General features: G+C 35.4%; 1 protein-coding gene across 2 annotated transcripts in view; it reads left to right on the top strand.

The window, feature by feature from the left end:
* Positions 1 to 21,372, top strand: part of RBM33 (RNA binding motif protein 33) — a 118,993-nt gene that overhangs the window by 5,607 nt on the left and 92,014 nt on the right. For both annotated transcript variants that reach the window (XM_063099613.1, XM_063099612.1), the window contains exon 2: positions 15,187 to 15,265. In XM_063099613.1, the coding sequence (XP_062955683.1) occupies positions 15,187 to 15,265 (79 nt within the window). The remainder of the gene's footprint in view (positions 1 to 15,186; positions 15,266 to 21,372) is intronic.

The raw sequence follows: 21,372 nt of genomic DNA, 5'->3' as shown, positions 1-21,372 counted from the left end.
GGCAGTTTTTGCTAGCTTAATATTTCTTCAGTGGAGGAACAGATCCTTGGCACTTCCTAACCCACCATTGTTGGTGATGTGACTTGCCAGTTGAAAGAATTTTACAGTGAACATACAGTTTCTCAGAAATGAAAATATCTACTGTTTACATTAACAGTTTGGAATGTATTCCTTCACACCCTTTTCTATGCATATGTAAGTTGCACATACACAGATATGGAGTAGTCTTTTATAATAGGGCCCCTGCTGGCATGCAGGCAAGCAACGGGGCATGCCTGGGGTCCTGAGGCAGGCTGTGGGGCTGCCCTTCCCCAACCACATCCAGGCAAGCAAGGGAGCACGCCCAGGGTCCTGAGGCAGGGGCCATGGGGCTGCCCTGTCCCTGCCCGCAAGAACATCTTTGTATGTATTTATTAGCCATGTGTGTTTCCTTGGGGTGTGTGACTTGTCTGCTCATGTCCTTTACCAGGTTTCTATTAATATTTTCTAATTCATTTTTAAGACTTCTTTATGCATTAAGGATGTCAATCTTTGTGTGTCAAATTTGTTCCTTATCAATTGACTTTAAATTCAATTTGTGATGTTTTCCTTTGTTCGCATATTGAGAAAATAATTTTCTGTCTGAACATTAATACTAAAAAAAATAATAAAAAAAAAAAAAAAAAAAAGAATCAGTCCTGGGGATCTTCCCATGTCAGTAGGTGAGAGATTGTGTCGATGAGTATTTCATTTACTTTCACTTTATCACTGTTGTGGATATTGTATTAAACGTGTGGACACATCTTGGTTTGCCTATGCAAATATTTCTGGAAGTTAGGTACCCCTAGATGTGGAATTACTGTGTTGCTAGTTACACATATTTAAATTTTTGATAGCTGTTTTCAAGTTGTCCTCAAAAAAGTGGTACCACTTTATTTTCTCATTAGAAATGTATGAAAGTACTGCATTTCCCATACCCTTTCTAAGGATCTTTTTAATTTTTGCTAATCTAGATGGAAAAATAGGCTTAATGTTGTCATTTATATTTCCTTGATTTCTAGTGCAATTAAAGCATTCTTTCATGCATTATTTTTACTTATTTTTTTTCTGTTAATTGCCCATTCATACTTTTGTCGATTCTTTTATTGGGTGGTAAATATCTTTCTCAGCATTTGTAAGAGTCCTTTGTATATTATGTCAGGGGTATTATCTCTTATTGTGTGTAACTTTTCACTGTATGGAAATATAAAAATTTTACCGTGTGAAATATCAGTTGTTTTTATAAGTTTCCATAGATTCTTCTCCGTGCCAAGAAATCCTTTACGCTTTTAAATTTTATGCTTGTATGCTTTTTTGTATTTAGAAATTATATTTCTAATTCTTTTTTTTTGGTGGCTGGCCTGTACAGGGATCTGAACCCTTGACCGTGGTGTTGTATAACTCCGTGCTCTAACCAACTGAACTAACTGGTCAGCCCTTAAATTATATGTATTTTTTCAATATACTTTTTAATGTTTTAATCCATATGGAGTTTTATTTTGGGTGTGGCATGAATTTGGGGCTTCTAATTCTAATACAATTTATTGAATTCTCCATTTTTTCTACCTATGTAATACATTACATTCCCATTTTTAAAAAAATTCTTGCTTGTTTGTATACATGTATTTGAATACAGCATATTTTTTTTTTTAGAAGTGTTTTGGTTAATTGTATTTTTTTTAAAAAATGAACTTTATAATCATCAGTCAGATTCTCTAAAGAACCCTGCTGGAATTTTTATTTGAGATTGCATTGAATTTATTAACATAATTTGGGAAGTGTTGATATTTTTACAATATAGATTCTTTCATCCAGCAAGAAGAATGTCTATCAACCTCTTCTTTTTTTGTATTTTAGTAATTCACCAAATGTTTGAGTATCTATTCTGTGCTGGGCACCAGTCTAAGAGGTTAGAATACATTAGTGAACAAAGCAGACAAAGATCCCTGCCTGCGTGGAGTTTACATTTGTAAAATTTTCCTTATATAGTTTTTTCATATTTCTTGTTAGTCTTATTTCTACATATTTATATGTCATGTCTATTTTGTTGTCTTATAGATGGTATAGTTTTTTATCCTATCACATTCTCAGATTTGTTATTGCTGTACAATAGAAGAGCTTTTTTTTCCACTTTTTTGGTAATTAAATTATGTAAAAGTACTTCAGAAAGTTTGTGGAAATATAGAAGTAAAAGATAATATGGATCTTCCCACAAATTTTTTGGAGTACCCTCGTATACTACTGTCTTATTGGAATCTTATTTTCATAGTTTGGTGCTTTAGACTTCCTAGTTCAACAGTCATGTCTGCAGTCTCTTCCATTCTGATATTTATATTTCTTATTTTTCTTGTACTACTTTTCCCAGAAGCTTTTCCTAGAAGCATTCATTTGCAAGCCCTCCACTACCATCTTGAATAGTATGGGTGATGACAGGCATCCTGATCTTGTCATCTTGTTCCTGAAGTTAATGAGTGTTCTTTTAATGTTTTACCACTGAGTATGGCATCTGCTGTAGGTTTCTGATAGTGTTTTTTTTTTAGCTAAGAGAGTTTCTTTTCAAATTGGATTTCTAATTATCATATGCTTTTGAATGCATCTGTTGAGGTGATCATGTGTTTTTTCCCCTTCTTTAATCTCTTAATGTATTGATGGATTTCCATTGCTGAACCAACCATACATTCTTGGGTTCAAACCCAGGACCTGGGTTTTGATCTGCATGTTTTGTTCTTTTTAATATATTGTTGAGTTTCTTTTTAGGACTTACGACCATAAGAGAGATGTACAGGGATCTGAACCCATAACCTTGGTGTTACAAGGCTGCTCTCTAACCAACTGAGCTAACCAGCCAGCCCCCCAGTTTTCTTTTTTTGTATTTGTGTGTGTATATGTGCTATCCTGTTTTTTTAAATAAGATATGTTGGCTACAATGAGTTGTGAAGTTTTCTGGGACAGTGTAAAAATCTCTTAAATATTGGAAGAGCTCTTGTCTGCAAAGCCATTTGGGTCTGGTTCCCTTTTAAGTCATTTTTTCAATTTCTTCTATTGTTATTTCACTTATTTAAATCCAAGAGCCAATTTTGATAATTTAAATTTCCTAAGAAAAGTTATTCTTTATATTTTCAAATTAATATAAACAGTGCTACAGATTCCTAAGAGTGGGTGTGTTGAAGGTAAATTTTTTAATAGTCATGCATGTCTGAACAGATTCCTTAGTTTTTCACACTTGATTGGTGGTTTGGTTACATACAGAATTCTAGACTTGAATTAATTTTCCTTAGTTTTTGATGGCATTGCTGTGTTGTTTTCTGGCTTCCAGTTCTCTTGAGAAGTCTGATGGCGTTCTGATTTCTAATGATCTTTAGGTGACCTTTTTTCTCTCCCTGGAAGTTTTTAACAGCTCCATTTTTCTAACATTTCTTCTCTTAAACTTCACCAATATAGCAACTGATAATCAGCAAGTTAGAAGGTTCACTTTTTAAAAAGAGGGTCTAGATACTTAGGGAAAGAAAGCTCCCATCATGACTCTGGATTCTGAGTCATGATGGGAGCTTTGCCAACTGGCAGAGCTCAGACCACTTGTGCTCGTCCTGGCTGCCCAGGACGATAACTTCCATATTGAGAGGCAGAGCCCTATTTTATATCAGGCAGGACTCATATTATGATTCATTTCCAAACACAGGAAGAGGAAATTCAGTTGAAGGACAGGCAAACAAGTGACCAGTGTGCAACTATACCTCATAAACAAACCTGAAATATTTTAGGTAAAACCCGTCCTGAGATTTTTGGAACAAGGAATGCAGATTATTTCTACAGCCGCATGTTATGAGAGCTTGTTCTGAAAATTCTACTTGGTTACTCAGAAGTTAATAGTTATAAGTAGAGCTAGTATGTTCGTTTTGAAAGTTATGGAATGTTTCCAGGGTTTTTTTTCTAGTTACTGTTTAAATAAAGGGTCTGGATTTCCTCATCAATAAAATAAAAAATTCTGATTCTGTTAGTGATTCAGAATAAGAGTATATTTTATTCATAGGAGTAGTGTTGAGGAAAAAGCAAGAAGGTTGAAAACCTTTGGAAAACAAAAGTCTGCAAACGTTCTCTGTAAGTGTCCAGATGGCAAATATTTTAGGCTTTGCAGGGCATGTGGCTTCTGTTGCAATGACTCAACTCTGCCCTTATAGGTTGAAAGCAGCCATAGAGAACATATGAATGAATTGGCATAGCTGTGTCCCATTAAAATCTTATTTACATAAATGCGAAGTAGCTAAAGTTGGACAAAAACAGGTGGCGGGACTTAATTGGTCTATGGGCTGTAGTTTGCTGACCCTTAAACTAGACAATTGCAAGAACCCTGTCCCAAGCCAATGTTCTATAAAGTTTCCAATCCGAGTTTCTGGAAAAGAGTCAGAAATAGTAAGAATGGCAAGTAAAAGTGTTGAGTTAATTGTAGACATGATAGAAAAGGGTAGAAATTCTAGTAGATATCTTTAGTCTTGCTTTTAAGGAAAATCAACTCCCTTATTGAAACAGAATGTCTAGTACAAGGTTTAGCCTTAGAAGGAGATTCTCTAGACAAAGAGGGCATTGACCACTCTTGTTTTGCTGAGTTAATCTTCTCTTTGGCTTTCAGGGATGCACTGTTCTCCCTTTAAAATTCCGGACTAATGCAGGCTCATTTTCTTCCCTTGGTTCTGCTTAGTCTGACTGATATAAACTAGAATTTTAAAGAGGATTTGTCTATATTCTAGAGAACAGAAGGAAAGTGACTAGAGAGTATATAAGAATAAAAACAGGCTTGTAGAGTTCTTATCTTTGCTTGCTTGTTAGGATTTTGAGTTGTTATTTCACTCAGCATAAGTATAATGTTCTCAGGGTTCATCCATGTTGTAGCATGTGTCAGAATTTCCTTACTCTTTAAGGCTAGATAGTATTCCATTGCATATCTATACCACATTTTTTTGACCCATTTATCTCTCAACAGACTCATGAGTTGCTTCCACCTTTTGGCTGTTGTAAAATGATACTGTCCTGAGCATGGGTGTACAAATATCTCCTCAAGCCCCTGCTTTCAGTTCTTTTGGGTGTATACCCAGAAGTAGAATTGCCACATGAGTCATTGGATTTAGGGCCCACTCTAACCCAGAATGACCTTATATTAACCAATTATACCTGCAAAAATCCTGTTTCTAAATAAGGTCATATTCTGAGGTTAAAAAATAGATGGTTTTTCCTCCTCCTGGCAGGAACTCCTAAAACCCTTTGTATTTACTGTATTTTCTGTGCTAGTGAGATGATTTGGTGGCGGGGAGGGCTGGATATTGAGTACAGTCACCATTAGTCATTGATTCAATCTGCTGTGCCTTTGTAATGAGACCTCCGTGAAAACTCCTAAACAACGGGGTTCAGGGAACTTTCAAGTTGCTGAACTTGTCCACATACTGGGAAGGTGGTGTACTCTGACCTTTGGGACCTAGCCCTGTGTTCCTCTTCATCTGGCTGTTCCTTAATAAACTGTGATAGAAAGTATAGTGTTTTCCTCAACTCTGTGAGTTCTAGCTAATTAATGAACTTGGTTGGGGAGGTTGTGGGAACCCTGAATTTGTAAAATTCAGCCAGGTAGGATTGTGGGTAGCCAGGTCACACTGTTTGTGGCTGGTGTCTGAAGTTGGGGCAGTCTTGTGGAACAGAGCCCTTAACCTGTGGGGCCTGCCCTAACTCTGGATAGTGTCAGAATTGAATGGAATTGTTAGTGTAGCAGAATGACTTCAATCTAAGTACAGTCAGCAGGTCAAACTGTCTTTAAAATAAGTTACAAAAGATGACTGAGTAATGTGTAATAAGATATCGCAACATTTTGAAAACCAAACTCATTAACTTCTACCCACCCTACGCCCCAAACAAACCAGCACGTATATCAATCGATCTGAGGCAGGATAGAATAGGGACACACCTCAGGGAGGCTGCTCATAAGTATCCAGACGAGATGGGCATAGCCACTGTCTTGTTTTGAAATTAATGAAACCATAATGAGCTGATAACCAGCCTGCCAGTCAACATGCTACACCTAGAACTTTACAGTTTTTGAACAGAAACTTAAAACCACAAAAACTGCAGTGCCTATAGTAGGAGGAACAAAAGTGCAGACTAGACCAAAAAGGGCAAAGTTGGGGAAAAGGTGACCCAACTGTGCATGACCAAAAACTTCAGAAATTAAGTAATGCGTGCCAGGAAGCTGGTGCGGCTTTGTATCAGCCTGCTAGGCCTTAATTGCCCTAGATCCTCCCGCACAACCAAATATTCCTCCCCTTAGTTAGGACAGAGAAACAACGTAGAACAGCATATAAATCCTCCCCCCAAGAATCCACGACATGTTCCACATGAGGACTCTGGTACACTCTTCTGCACGTACTTTCGCTTTGCAATGAAGCCCTGTTGCTTGAATGTTCCAGCTGCCTTTCACTGAACAGGTGCTTGCAGCAATGTGGACTCCTCTTGGTCCCATGAAAGATTCTTCTTCATGGTTTGACCAAGAACCTGAATGCACTATCTGGTAACGTATCCACATCCCACTAATATTTCAGATTCAGAATACTGATGTTTTCTTTGTTATGTGCAGTTAGTCGACATGCCATGGAAGCTTCTAAATTGACAGTTTCTGGTTCATCCATTGTCTTATTCTCCCCTCCATGTCTTCACTGTGATGCTAACCAGGTTTTCTTCCCTTCTAACTTGGTTTATAGTTATTTTGTTCTTACCATTGTTTATCTTTTATCAATTGGTTGTTGCTTTTTGTTGCTGCTAGATTAATCTTTCTAAACTGCAGTCAAGTTGTGTATTAAGTACAGATTTCTCATGTTGTTTCTCCAGTGTAATGTCCCCAAACTTTTCCGCCTTTTCTTTCTGATTACTTCTCTCTGTGAGTGCTGTTTCAACCCACCTGAACACCTTACCATGTTCTGGGCTTGTGCCACACTTCTCTGCCTCTGTGTTGTTGTTTCCCTGGAATGCTCATCTCCTTGACCAAAATCCAGACATTCTCAGCCTTCGTCTCAGTTATTATGTAGTCTGTCAAATCAAACTTGATTTTCCCAGCCCCCATCATGTTGTATGTATTTTTTGCTTTGAAATTACCTCCAAAATATCCCTAGTTGAATTTTTTACTTGAATTTCAGTTGTTAATTTCACTTTAGTTGCTTTTCTACTGATAAATTCAAATAATATGAAATTTAGTACTTCATTGAAAACGTCATGCTGTTCTGTTTTAGTGGGGCTTTTTTTTTTTTTTTTTTTTTTTTTTTTTGCACATTCTGTGTTCTGATTTGTGCATAGATAAACGTTGGTAATGATGTTCTGCTGTTAATTATTGTTATTTCAGATCAGAGAAGTTTGGGGTGATTTTAATATCTTCTTTGTACTTCTACGTATTGCAAGAATATTTTATAATGAATGTGTATTAATCTAGTAAGGACAACAAAGTTGTTATTCTAATAAAGGAAATAGGTTTTTTATATATGTAAGGAATAATGAATGAGTCAGTAAATCCATAATGAATTCCATGCACAAAGGTAACTACCATTAGCAGTTTGACTTACATCCTTCCAGACACATGTACACACATATTTTACATATAAAATGGTCATATATTGCATGATATTTTGGGTTTTTTTCCCCCATATTATATTACTGTGGACATTTTTTCATGGCAGGGAATATAGCTTATCTTTATAACTCTTATTGCTGCCTATTGTATAATTGCACGACTGTACTTCTGACCTCTCTGCTTTGTTGTCTTTGGGCATTTGGTTGATGTCTACTTTTTCCCCATTAATAAAGAACTCCTTGATTAACATTCTTGTACAAAGATAATATATCTTCGTCCATTTAATATGGACAGCAGTTCTCAGCCTTAGGAGTTCCCAAGACTAATTTAGAGTGTCTGTGAGGTCACACTATTTTCATACTACTACTGACACCTTATTTGCCTTTTTCTCTGTGCTGACATTTGCACCAATGTTGCATAAATAATTGTGGATAAATCTTCTGGTGCCTTAGCATGAATCAAGGCAGTGACCACAAACTGTTAGAAGTTAGGTTATACAGTTTAAAAAAACCCAACACCCCCCCCCCCCCCCCAGTTTTGTTTAACAAGCTCCTTGGTGAAGTAGTAGCAATTATTAGTTTTATTAAGTCTTGACCCTGGAGTACTTTTTTTTTTTTTTTTTAATTTGTGATAAAATTCGAAGTGTGCATGAAGGACTTCTGTTTTATACTGAAGTACAACATTGTCTGCAGGAAAAGTACTTGTCCAGTTAAATTTGGAGCTGAACTAGCTGGGTTTGAAAAATTTTCATGGACAACATTTTTGCTTGAAAAAGTGACAAACTGTGGTCATTCAGACTTTAATATTTGGCAGATGTTTTCTTGACAATGAAGTGAGCCTGTCACTCCAAGGAAAACAACTGACATTATTTGTTGCTGATGATAAAATTCAGCCTTTCGGGGAAAAATTAGAATTTAGAAAACTTGTATTTACTGCTGTGAGCTTGAGAACTATCCAGCGCTTGAAGACTTTTGATGAGATTGGTGGTAATATTAATCAATGTGATTTTGTGATCTGAATAATGAAATGTGTCAACATTTAGAGGGCTGCATAACTCAGTGAACCAGCATTTTCAAAATGACGGATGCATGATGTTACAAAATCATGCATGGTAAAAGACCCAGTAATGGCACAAGACATATCAGTGGACTTTAATATCAGAGAATATGAAATGTTCATTGATACATCTTCAGATTCTGCATTGCAACCAGCCTTTAAGAAACTGCCACTTGTTGAGTATTGGTGGAGTATCAAAAAATATTTTAAAGTGTCTGAAAAAGCTGTTGAAGTACTATACAACTTGCATATCTATTTAGAGTTAGGTTTATTTCATGTACTCCAGTCAAAACAGTGTATCACAAGAATCAAGAGATTGAAGTCAGACATTAATTTTGCAGAAGTATAAAAAAAACCTTTTTTTATGAAGGTAAAGTTTTCATTAAAATGTTACGTTAACTTGTAATAAGCTTATTAATTGCTTCTTTTACATGAGTTAATGAAAAAAAAATCTTAAAAATGCCTTGGCTTAGGTTTCTAATGTGGTAAATATGGAAAGATATAACCCATGTACATTTTTAATAAGTTTTAGTTTGACCATTCTCTTTGAAATTATGGTCAGCCCAGTTTGTAACTGAAGGCCCTTTCCTCATTTCTCACCTTCTCTATCCTTCTGTTCTATTTTTTCCCCAATAAAGACCTTAAATTATATACTGTCTATTGTTTATTGGGATTATTGTTTGTCTCTTCTTATTAGAATATAACCTACACAGGGTATTTTTGTTATTTTGTACACTCCTGTATCCCAAGTGTCTAGAACAATGCCTGGCATAAACTAGATGCTCAAGAAATAATTATCAAGTGAATTGAAGGGTAACAGGTTTCATGACCTCAATGCTAGTCATAGTTTCTACATAACTTGCACTCCCTTATTTTGGAATGATCTTATGGCCAGTTGTTTTAGACATTTTATGGGGTCTGTTTTTTGGGGGGAAATATTTATTTGAATTATTTTTGCGTGATATCCTGGCATCTAATTATGCTTTTATGGGTTTAACTCACAAATCTCCAGGAAGTCCTATGTAACAAGATGGCAGTTGAATTTTCTTTGGGAGTGTCTGCTCTGATGCATAGTGGTAGGGTAAGGATTCCCAGCCCTCACTGTCTATCAGAATTACTGGGAACCTTTAAAAAGCAAAAAACAGAGCCCACTGAATCGAAGTCAGAGGGCCCCTAGGATTGTGCATTTGTTAACAAGGTTTCTAGGTGATTGTTATTAGCTAGCCTGGCATAAGGATTTTCTGGCTCAGCAGAATTGGATGCTGTAATTGGCAGTATGTATCTGCCATTGGTGATTGTGATTAAGTACTAATTCCTTCACGGTGTACTAATGTGAAAAAAGTCATAGCTTATACAATATTGGGACTTTGCTCATGTTTTCATAGATAGAGAACGTTCCGTGTTTCCATGAAGTATATAATCTGGTTGGGGAAGAAAACTAACACAAAGAAATTCTAAAATATCTGGCAGTGACTAAAAGTTGAGCAGGAATTAGGAGAGAGATCAGTGCAAATAGATTTTTTTATGTATGTTTCTTTTTCTCAAATCATGATCTGGCTGTCTGAGAAACAGCTCACAGGCATATTTTGTTTGACCAGATTATTTTTTTAAACTTGAATTAGTTGCTTCCATTTAAAAGGTAGGAAAATAATTTGTATTTTTTTCTTTAAAATTTGGAATCAGTTCTCTCTGGGCCTGCATGCCTCTGTAGTATGTAATAGAGCTCCCATCCATAAACAAGGTGAGGTCCTATTCATGTGACACAGTTCCCACGCAGCCTGCTTTTCTCGTTTGTATTTTGTACCTAGTCATGTGGACATTTGATTTTGTCAGCCTTGACCAAAATTACTTTATCTTTTTAAAAACAGCTTTGAAGTATAAACAATAGGGTGTATATCTCTGAAACGTACAATTTGTAAGTTTGGATACATGTATACACCAAAGTAACCATCACCACAGTCAGTATAGTGTGTCCTCATCTTCAGAAGTGTCCTCATGTCCTTTGTAATTCCTCCCTTCTGTGCCTTCCTGACCTCTCTGTCCCCAAGCAAACACTGATTCCATTACTTGGCATGTTTGTGGTTTTATGTAAATGGAATCAGTTATGTGGCTTCTTTCACTCAGCATAAATATTTTGAAATCTGTCCATGTTTTTGAGCATATCCATACTTCATTCTCTTTTATTGTTGAGTAGAGTTGTATTTATGGATATTCCACAATTTGTTTATACATTTGCCTGTGATGGACATTTGGGTTGTTTTCAGTTTTTGGCTCTCACACATGATGTGGCTATGAACATTTGCATACAAGTCTTTGCATGGGTGTATATTTCTTTTTCTCTTGGATAAATATGTAGGAGTGAAATGGTTGGGTGATATGTCAAGGGTATGTTTAACTTTATAAGAAACAGCCAAGCTTTTACAAAGTGGTTTTAACACTTTACATTCCCATCAGCAGTGAGTAAGATTTCAGTTGCTCTACATTCTTGACAACACTTTTTAATTTTACTCATACTCAAGGGTATGTGGAGGTATATCATTGTGGGTTTAATTTGCATTTCCCTAATGACTAATGTAATGATGTTGAGAATCTTTTCATGTGCTTTTTGTCACATACATATTCTTTGGTGCAGTCTTTATTAAAATATTTTGCCTTTTTTTTTTAGTTTTATGTTGCAGTTTTGAGAGAGAGACATTCTGCATACAAGTACTTTGCAAAGTCTTTCTCCTAGTCAGACTTGTTTTCATTTTCTTAATGGTGTCTTTTGGAGTTATAGAAGTTTAAATTTTGATGAAGTCCAGTTCATCAGTTTGTTCTTTTATTGATTTTGCTTTTGCTGTCACCTAAGACAGCAAAATTTTGCCTAACCTAAGAACCCACGAAAATTTTCTTCTGTGTTTTTACTAAGTATGCATTCAGATTCACTTTTTTCCCTGACATGTGGTTATCCAGTCGTTCCAGCATCATTTGTTGAAAATGCTGCCCTTTGCATCTTTGTAGAATATATCAGTTGTCCATATATGTGTCGGTATATTTCTGTACAGGCTGTTCTGTTCCATTGGTCTTTTTGCCTATCCTTATGCAAATACTGTAGTTTTTTATTATTACAGCTTTCCAATATCTTTATGATCAGATCACATTAGCTCTCTAACATGTTCCTTTTTTCATAGTGGTATGGGGCATTTTAGGTCCTTTGCATTTCTATATGAATTTTAGAACCCATTTTCAATTTACACATAAAAGCTGCTGGAATTTTGATTGGGATTGCATTGAATCTGTAGATAGGTTTGGAATGAACTGGCATTTCACCATATTAAGTGCTGACTCATGAACAAGGTATATTGCTCCATTTATTTAGGTTCTTAATTTCTCTTAGCAGTGTTTTACAGTTTTTAACATACAGATCTTTCACATCTTTTATATGTTTATCTCTAAGTATTTCATATTTTTATGTGATTGCAAAGGTTTTTAAAAATTCAATTTCCAGTTGTTCATTATTTGTATGTAGAACTCTATTGATTTTTGTGTATTGATCTTATATTTTGCAACCTTGTAAACTTACTCACTAGTTCTAATAGTTTTTTATTGTAGATTCTGTCTGATTTTCTACATAGCCAGTTGTGTTTGATGTTAAAAGACAGTTTTACTTCTTTTTTTCCAACATGAATTCCTCTTGTTTCTTTTTCTTGTCTGGTTGTACTAGGTAGAACTCCCAGTACAATGCTGAATAGAAGTGGTGAGACCGGTCATCCCTATCTTGTTCCTGATCCTAAAGGAAAGCATTCAGTCTTTTACTTTTATGATGTTTGCTGCAGATTTTTCGTAGACACTCTGAACTCAGGTTGAAGAAATTCCCTTCCGTTCTTAGTTTGGTGAGGTTTTTCTTAATAAGGAATGGATGTTGGATTTTGTCTAATGCTTTTCCTGCTTCTATTGAGATGATCATTTGGTTTTTCATTTTTGGTTTGTAATGTGTGATATATTACATTGATTTTTTTTTTTTTTTAACATTTTTGAATGTTAAGCCAACCCTACATTCCTGAGATAAACCCCATGTGGTCATGATGTATTATGCTCTTAATATTATTGGAGTTTACTCGCTAAATTTTTTTAAAAAGAATTTTTGTCTATGTGTTCATGAGGGATAGAAGTCTGTTTTTTTCTTCTTGTATATCTTTGTCTAGTTTTATGGTGGCCCTATAGAATTAATTTGGAAGTATTTTTCTAGTCTTTTATTTATCTCTGCTGTCATCTTTATTATTTACTCCCTTCTGTTAGCTTTTGGTTTATTTTGTTCTGTTTTTTCTAGTTCCTCTAGCAAGTAAGGTGGTGGTTTGAGATCTTCTTTGTTAACGTCTGTGTTTATAGCCAAAAATTTCTCTCTGCTTATTGCTTTAACTCCATCCCATGTGTTTTGGTATGTTGTATTTTTGTGTTCATTTGTCTTAAAAAATTTTTATTTCCCTAGTAATTTCTTTGACCTGTTGGTTGATTAGGTGTGTATTGTTTAATTTTCACATATTTGTGAATTTTCCAGTTTTCCTTATGTTACTGATTTATAGTTTCATTATGCTGTAGTCAAAGAAAATACTTGTTTGATTTTGATCTTTTTAAATCCATTGAGAGCTGTTTTATGGCTAACATATCCAGGAGAATGTTTCATGTGCATTTGAGAAGAATATATAGTCTGCTGTTGTTGGATCAAGTGTCCTGTATGTCTGTTAGGTAGGTCCAGTTGATTTATAGTATTGTTCAAGTCCTCTTTTTCCTTAGTGATCTTCCATCTAGATGTTCTGTCCACTATTGAAAGTGGGATATCAGTCTTCAACTATTATTGTAGAAGAATTTCTCTCTTCATTTTTGTCAGTGTTTGCTACATATATTTTGGTGCTCTGTTTTGGTGCGTATGTGTTCATAGGGGAGTCGTTTTAGACCCAGAGACACTAATAGGTTGAAAGTGAAAGGATGGAAAAAGATAGATAGAGATACACACCATGCAAATAGTAACCAAAAGAGAGATGGTCTGTCTATATAGCATCAGACTAAATAGATTTTGAGTCCAAAATTGTTTAAAAACCAAGAGGAGGGACAAAGGGTATTATATACTGACAAGGGGAATGGGCTTGTGGAATCCCTCATGGATGGAAAAAGATAGATAGAGATACACACCATGCAAATAGTAACCAAAAGAGAGATGGTCTGTCTATACTAGCATCAGACTAAATAGATTTTGAGTCCAAAATTGTTTAAAAACCAAGAGAGGGACAAAGGGTATTATATACTGACAAGGGGAATGGGCTTGTGGAATCCCTCATGCTGTCATGCCAGAAGTGGAGCTCCTTGAGGCCACTAATTTTTTACCCTCATTCTCAGATTTTTTGTTTTAAAGCAACTGTTCTGTTTGGTAAGAGTTGAGATGTTACTTTCTTGATACTGGAAAAACTTCTGAGGCTTTGTAGGTGTTTCTGTCATCTCTCTCCCCCAGCTAGACTCTGGGGAGAGGCAACTGTCTGCTGCTGCATCTCAAGCCTCTTTGCTTGTATGTGTGTCTAAGATGAAAAACCTTAATTCCAATTCTTCAAGTTTTCTAGTAATAAAAATCAGTATATATCAGGTGTTACCTATTTGTCAGTCCCCTGTATTTTGAAATACATGGTCACATTTAATCTTATAGGAAACTTATGAGATAGATAGTATCTCCGTTTTACAGAAAAAGAAACTCTGAGGCCCTGAAGAGCTCTGCTTTTAATTGCTGTTTCTGTTGTCCACTTTAGTAGCAATTTGCCATACATGGCCACCAACGAAGCACTTGGAAGTGTGGCTTGTCCACGTTGAGATGTGAGATGTGCTGTGTCCAAAAGACGCCATTAGTGTGGAAGAAAATGTAAAATGTCCTGTTAATGTTTTCTGGATTGATTACATGATATATATTTTGGATATACTGGGTTAAATAAAATATATTGTTAAAATTTCACCTGTTTCTTTTTACTTTTTAAAGGTGTGGCTACTGTAAAACTTAAAATTATATATATAGCTTGCATTATATTTCTGTTGTTTAGCACTTCTCTACATTATCTGTACTTCCGTTAGGTCTTTTCTTTCCATGATTAATTTGGAAAAATGTGACGATTACAAGAAGTATTGTAAAAGTCTCTTTAACTTTTGGCAAATCAGCATTTTTTTCTTTCATGCAGTAAAAAATATACACTGAAAACCCATTATTTTATAAAGAAAACATTTTACTGAAGTTTATGATTTTTAAAAATCTTTGTTCCATTAAGTGATTTTTCCATGCCTAATAATGTTCAGTAAATTGATTTTCTTTGGGTAGCTTTGTATTTTAAAATTTTTAATTATTAAAAATGGCTAAAGCATTTATGATAGTTGTATGTGGAACTTTTGTATTGAAAATGTCAGGTCAGGAATTCTTAAACAAGTTGCTTAGTATTTTAATTATTTGTATTGTGTCTGTTTTAATTTAGTTAAAACTGACTTTAATGGGCTCTTTCTCATAGACGATGACTTTGACCAGTTTGATAAGCCTGGTGCAGAACGGTCCTGGAGGAGAAGAGCTGCGGATGAGGACTGGGACAGGTATGTACACGTCGGTGTATCACCTGAGAGAGAGTATGCTGTTTTACATGATTCTGCCCTTGACTACGGAGAGATCTTTACTGAAAACAGTGTGTTGGCTAGCTGATGCTCTTTACTGAGTGGACTTGTCCCTATTGGGCTAAAGTGAGGGCTGTCAAGGTGAAAATCTACCTGGTGGGCTCCTATTCCAGGCCTGTATTGCATGCAGGGCTGCCAGGAGAACCTAGGTCTTCTTTCTGTCTCTGTTTTTATACAGTGATGGTATTGACTTTGTGGACACCCAGAACCATTGTTGCAGTAATTGTATGGTAGAGTTCCTTTTATTCCACATCCTACTCAGTATTTGGCTGGACTTTAAAATTTTTGCCGTCTAATATTTTAGAATGGTATGTCACAGTAATTTTAGTTTGCATTTTCCTGATTACTAGTGAAGATGAAAATATCTGTTTAGCAGTACACAGACTAAAACAAATTCCACAGTAGTGATAGATGTCAATTTTGGTGTAGTGGTTCCCTCTGGTGAGGCGTTCCACTAGAGGTCAGAGGAGTGTATATTGGGAGAAGCCCTCTGGGGGGCTTAATATGGGTGGAGGGGTTGAGAAATAATGATTACTGTTTACAATCTTAAATGCTTAAGATCTTACCATCTTAATTGCTGTATTGAGAAAATATAAAAATTGTTTTGGAGTCACAATTGAAAAGTTTAATAATAAAGGCAAGAGTCATTAAAAAAAGGGACAGATAACCATCGTATAATTTTCAAAGTCAGGAAGTTTAAGAAACATGTAATTCTATTTTTTAACGTATAGTGGTTATTCAAATTTTGTCAGTTGTACCAATAATGTCCTTTATAAGCCCCCAAAAAGAATTTTTTTAAAGTTTAATTTAAAAAATTTTTTTCAGTAATTTTTAATTTAAACATATTGATTATATTTCAATACATTTATGCAATCTATGATTCTCTAACCAGGGTAATTAGCATATTCATCATTGCAAAACTTAATCATTTCTTTGTGATGTGAACGTTTGATCTCTCTTCTAGTCGTTTGATAACACATGATAAATCATTGTTAATGATAGATTCCTGGGTCTACTTACACCAATAGAACCTATTTTTTCTATCTGGCTGTAATTTTGTGCCAATTAACCAGCCTCTCACTATGCCTCCTCGTCCTTCCCCTTTCTAGCCTCTAGTAACCACAGCTCTTTTAACAGTTCAACTTATTATTGTTGTTATTTATTTGTTTTTTTAAGCTCCCACGTGAGTGAGAACATATGGTATTTCTCTTTCTGTGCCTGGTTTATTTCACTTAACATAATTTTTTCCAGGTTCCTCCATGGTGCTGTGAATAGCAGACTTTTCTTTTTTATGGCTGAGTAATATTCCATTGTGTAAATTCTTCTGTTCCAGTTCAAGGTTCAATTCAGGATTATACATTGTGTTTTCCTTTCGTTGTTTCTTAATGTGGAAAAATCTATAGCCTTTGTCTTTTATATAACTTCGACATTTTTGAAGAGTACAGGCCATTTATTTTGTAAAATAACTCAGTTTGGGTTTGTTGATGTTTCCTCATGACTAGATTCAGGTTGTGCGTTTTGGTCAGGAATGCTGTGTGGGTGATGCTGTGCCCTTCTGCAGGGCTTTGCTTCAGGGGGCGCATAATGTTGGTTAAGAGGGTCTCTACTTATCGTCCTTATGTTCTTCCTTACCTTGTGTTTTGGGTCTGTCTTGTACGTTCTATGAAAGTTAATTTTTTTTTTTTTACAATTAAATATAAAATCTGCCTGAAGTTGATTAAATTGATTTTCTTTTACTTAGAATATCAAGCATATGTGAAAATGGAATATTGTAATGAACCCAATGTACTATCGTGAAAATGGAATATTGTAATGAACCCAATGTACTATCATCCAGCTTCACCAATGATCAGTATATAGCTAATCTTGTTTTATCTACATTCTCTGCAGACCTCCTCTAATCACAGACATGATTTCTGAAAATATTTCAGTGTTTCTCTAAAAAATAAAGGATTTTTAAATGTAGCTACAATAGTTATAATTTCTAAAAAAAAATCATTATTATTAATAAGTGTTTTGTTAATGTTCACATTTCCCTGATTGTCTCATATTTTTGTGTGTGTGCATGTGTTTGTATGTATATACATGTTACATGTGTATGTGAGGATACTGTGCACTCATACTGTGTACATCTGTGTACTTTTTCATCATTTGAATTAGGTCCAAATAAGGTCTGTATGTTGTAACCAGTTGGTATGTCTTTTCAGTGTTGTTTCATCTATAGGTTCTCCACCCTCCATCTTATTTTAATTCCCTGCAATTTTTGTTGGGAAAAAAGGTAGTTTGTCTTCTAGAATTTCTGTTTTTGCTCATTGCATCCCCTGAGGTGTTCTTAGTGTGTTCCTTTACCCTTTGTTTTTTATATTATTTTATGTAAATTAATAGGTCTAGGGGTTGATCAGACACAAGTTTGAATTTGGGGAGTGGGAGGGGTATTGCAGCGTCTTCAGTGGTGTTGTGTTCTTCCATCAAGAGCTGCATTGTGTCTGGTGAGCTTCAAGTGGTGATGTTTCTTCTCTTTCTGTTAACCTGTGTAATACTTCTATAAACTAGTTGGTTCTTCTGAGGTACAGATTATACAGGAAAGGCAGAATAACTGATTGATTCTACCTTTTATTTATCCGTTTTCAGAGTAATGAGTTAGCCTCAGCATCCTCCAGGGTGGTTTGTTTTGAATTCTTTTGAACTCGTAGATTGAAATGTTGACTGTTTGATCCATTGTAGTTGTCATCCTTATTGTTGGTCAGACTGCTCCGGTGTGTGTTCACTTGGTATTTACTCAGTTGGCCCTAAGTCTGTCTGACATGACTTTACTTATCTAGAGCAGCTTTCTTGCTTTCTGCATGATGGAACTTGTGTTTGGTCATGGTGGAGACTGGATTCCAGTGTTGATTGTTCTCAGAATGTGCTCAGCAGTTGTCCCAGTGTTGTTTATGAACAAACTTTTCCTTTTTCACTATCTTCAGTGCCATGTTTACATAAGTAAGATTCTCAGCCGTTATTTCTATATTTGATATGTTTTAAGCATAAAACAGCCTCTTCTGTGTGCTGAATATAGAGGGAAAAACTTGGAAGTTGTGGAGAAAAGTGAGTCAGATATTGTCGTGAAAAGTTCTTGCTGACATGTTGCATTAATGGTATATTTGGAAGAATATGATGTCCTTATCAAACTAATACCTGAAATTTTTGGTTTTTTTTTTTTTTTTTTTTTTAAAGATGTGCACATATTGACTGTGTCCAGGCAAGAAAGAGAAGTCATACACAAGAGCTTTTAACTGAAAATAATTTAACGAAGGGTCTATTTACAGGGCAGGGTTAATGAGTTATAAGAGTCAGAAAGCATCCAGGGAGTAGCATTCCCTCTCTGGCCCCACCCAGGCTCCTAGGGGCATGAAGTGGTGTCCTAGAGCCCAGTGAGAGCTGGAGTGCTGGAGGCTGCAGTCCCTGCCCAAGTCAAGGTGCAGGTGAGGTTGGAAGGGCTAGGCTCTCTCCTCCCACCTCCAGCCCCAGAGCAGGCAGTGACAGGAGTGTGGACTGGAGTGGGAGGACACAGACCACCGACCATATGCAGTGGTTTTGTTACACTGGCACTTCTTTGTTTGAAAACCTGCAGCCAAGAGACTGACAACAAAATTCTTATTTCCTGAAAAAATGTCTTTCAGGATACTTCTGTTTATAAGTAGAAGAATACTTGCTCTCAAAGAGCTGATTTTCTCTAATCTTTGATAAGGAGTATTTGCCAAAAAGGTGTTTCTTAGTCAAATAGTAACTACTGGTGAAATCTTGAGGGAGTTTGCAGTTGAACACGGGAAATCTTTTCATCAGTCCAGTGCTCATTTTATTTTCCAGAATAGTTACCATTATTTCTAAACAATAATATCTTTAAAAGATAAATAACTACTCACCCCTTTGAAACTGCCAGATGTGGGCCAGTCATTTCCATTAGTTCTTTGTTGTTTTTGGGCAACAGTTGATATAATTTTGGTAGTTTTATGTATTTAATAAGTTTCTTCCCTTACGTGTAGAACTTTTGTGAGGATCCAACTTTGATGACAATAAGAGAAATACAGTTGTCCTTCGGTATCTGAGGCGGATTGGTTCCAGGAACACCCCCCCCCCACCTCCCCCCCAGTCTACCAAAATCTGTGGATGGGCAAGTCACTTTCTTATATAAAATGGCATAGTATTGATATATAAACTATGCACATTCTCCTGTATACTTTAAATCTTCTCTAATGCTTAAAATACCTAATACAGTATAAATGCTATATTATGTAAATAGCTGTTATACTATATTGTTTTATTTGTATTATTTTTTATTGTATTGTTCTTTTATATGGTTTTTTTTGTTCTGAATATTTTTGATCTGTGGTTGGTTGAATCTGTGAATGTGGAACCTGTGGATACAGAAGGCCAACTTAGTTTAGCTTCTGTGGAATCTGTGCATAGTAATTAGGATCTGGACACTGTACTCAGAGTGAGTTCACCTACTGGAGTCATTTCTTTCTAGCAGGGTGACCTTGGGCAAATTATTTACCATCTCACTGTCCATGTTTTCACATTTTAAAATTGGGGAATGATGTAAGTATCTACCTGATATGGTTATTATGTCTGTTAAAAAGCTATTAGGTGTAAAACACTTAGTGCAGTGCCTGGCACATAAGTGTGCTGAATGGATGTTGATTTGTTTTGAGCTATTATTTATGGTTGTTGTAGTCTTGTGGGCTTATTCCTGCTGTCTCCCATCCTTCTTTCTTTGGTTAGTTATGGAAATAAGTACTATTCTGCATTTTCTGTATACTCATCTCATAACTGATTAGTTATTTATCTTTTAAAAATATTCTATTTTAGAAATAATAGGTGGTCATTAAAGATTGATTTATTTCCATGTATTTCTCTTGTCAGTAAAAGGCATAAGTACTTTCTGGATTTTTGCTCATGTAATACCTAACCCCTATTCTTATTACCTTAATTGGTATGCCCTGGGAAATTGGTATTTCTTTCTATTTTCAGTTATTTAAAGCAATGGTGTAGAGTGGTGCTTGTCTTCAAAGAGGTGCTTGTATGTTTTTGGTCATCTAGAATCAAGTTCTCAAGTGGGGCTATTATAAATATTGCTGCCTAGACCTCATTTTTTCCCCCTGCTCCTGGAGGGTAAGTATAACACTGAAGATAAAAAAAAATTGTATCTGAAAGATGTGCTTTAAAAATATTAGAAGAAGCTATATTATGCTCTCATAACTATCTTATACAGTTTTGTGAAAGATTTTTTTCAAGGGCTAAGTTCTTGTCATGCATCTGTCACTGCTGTGTGACTTTAGGCAAGTTATTTTTTGTATCTATAAAATGAGGGTATAGGACTCATTGCAGGGTAACTTAAAGTAACTAAGAAAGTTTCAGTGCATGAACTAAATGATCTGTCAGGTTGTTTTTAGTTCTGAAAGGTATTATATAGAAACATGCATTTCTTTTATAACTTTACGTATGCATTCCTGGAGATACTAGAATTCTGTAAAATAGCACACTAAAAATAAACATGTTTTTTGAGTAAAATAGTGCTGGTACTGATTTCTCAAAACCTGTAGAATTTTGTAACCAGAGTCTTACAAAGAAGAGTAGTAATGGTAATAATACTGGTACATTTAAATCACCATAGCATTTGTACCTGGAATCATAGTCTAATTGTGTTTCCTCCTCTATATGTTGGTCTTGAAAGACATTTGCTTCTAAGAGATTGATTTCCCCAGAATTAAAAACTTATTCCAGTGGTAGCCATCTTTATCAATCAAAAAATTAGAAAATATAGTGGAAAATGTCTTCAGCTTCTTGATTTGCTAAGGGTTTCTATTTTAATTGTGAGAAAGCCTGCTTCCAATCACTTCAAAACAGAAATATGCTAAAAAAAATTGCAAATGATTAATAAGACTTTCATGATATACAAAAATAATTTCCTTAGTTACTGTAATTTGATTTTATGTCCTCATCATTGTTTTGAAACTTAGAAAACTTTTTCAGCCTTTGTCAGTTTT

This window comes from Cynocephalus volans, chromosome 6 (assembly GCF_027409185.1).
Source record: "Cynocephalus volans isolate mCynVol1 chromosome 6, mCynVol1.pri, whole genome shotgun sequence".
Lineage (NCBI taxonomy): Eukaryota > Metazoa > Chordata > Mammalia > Dermoptera > Cynocephalidae > Cynocephalus > Cynocephalus volans.
This window is presented reverse-complemented; position numbering and strand designations above follow the sequence as displayed.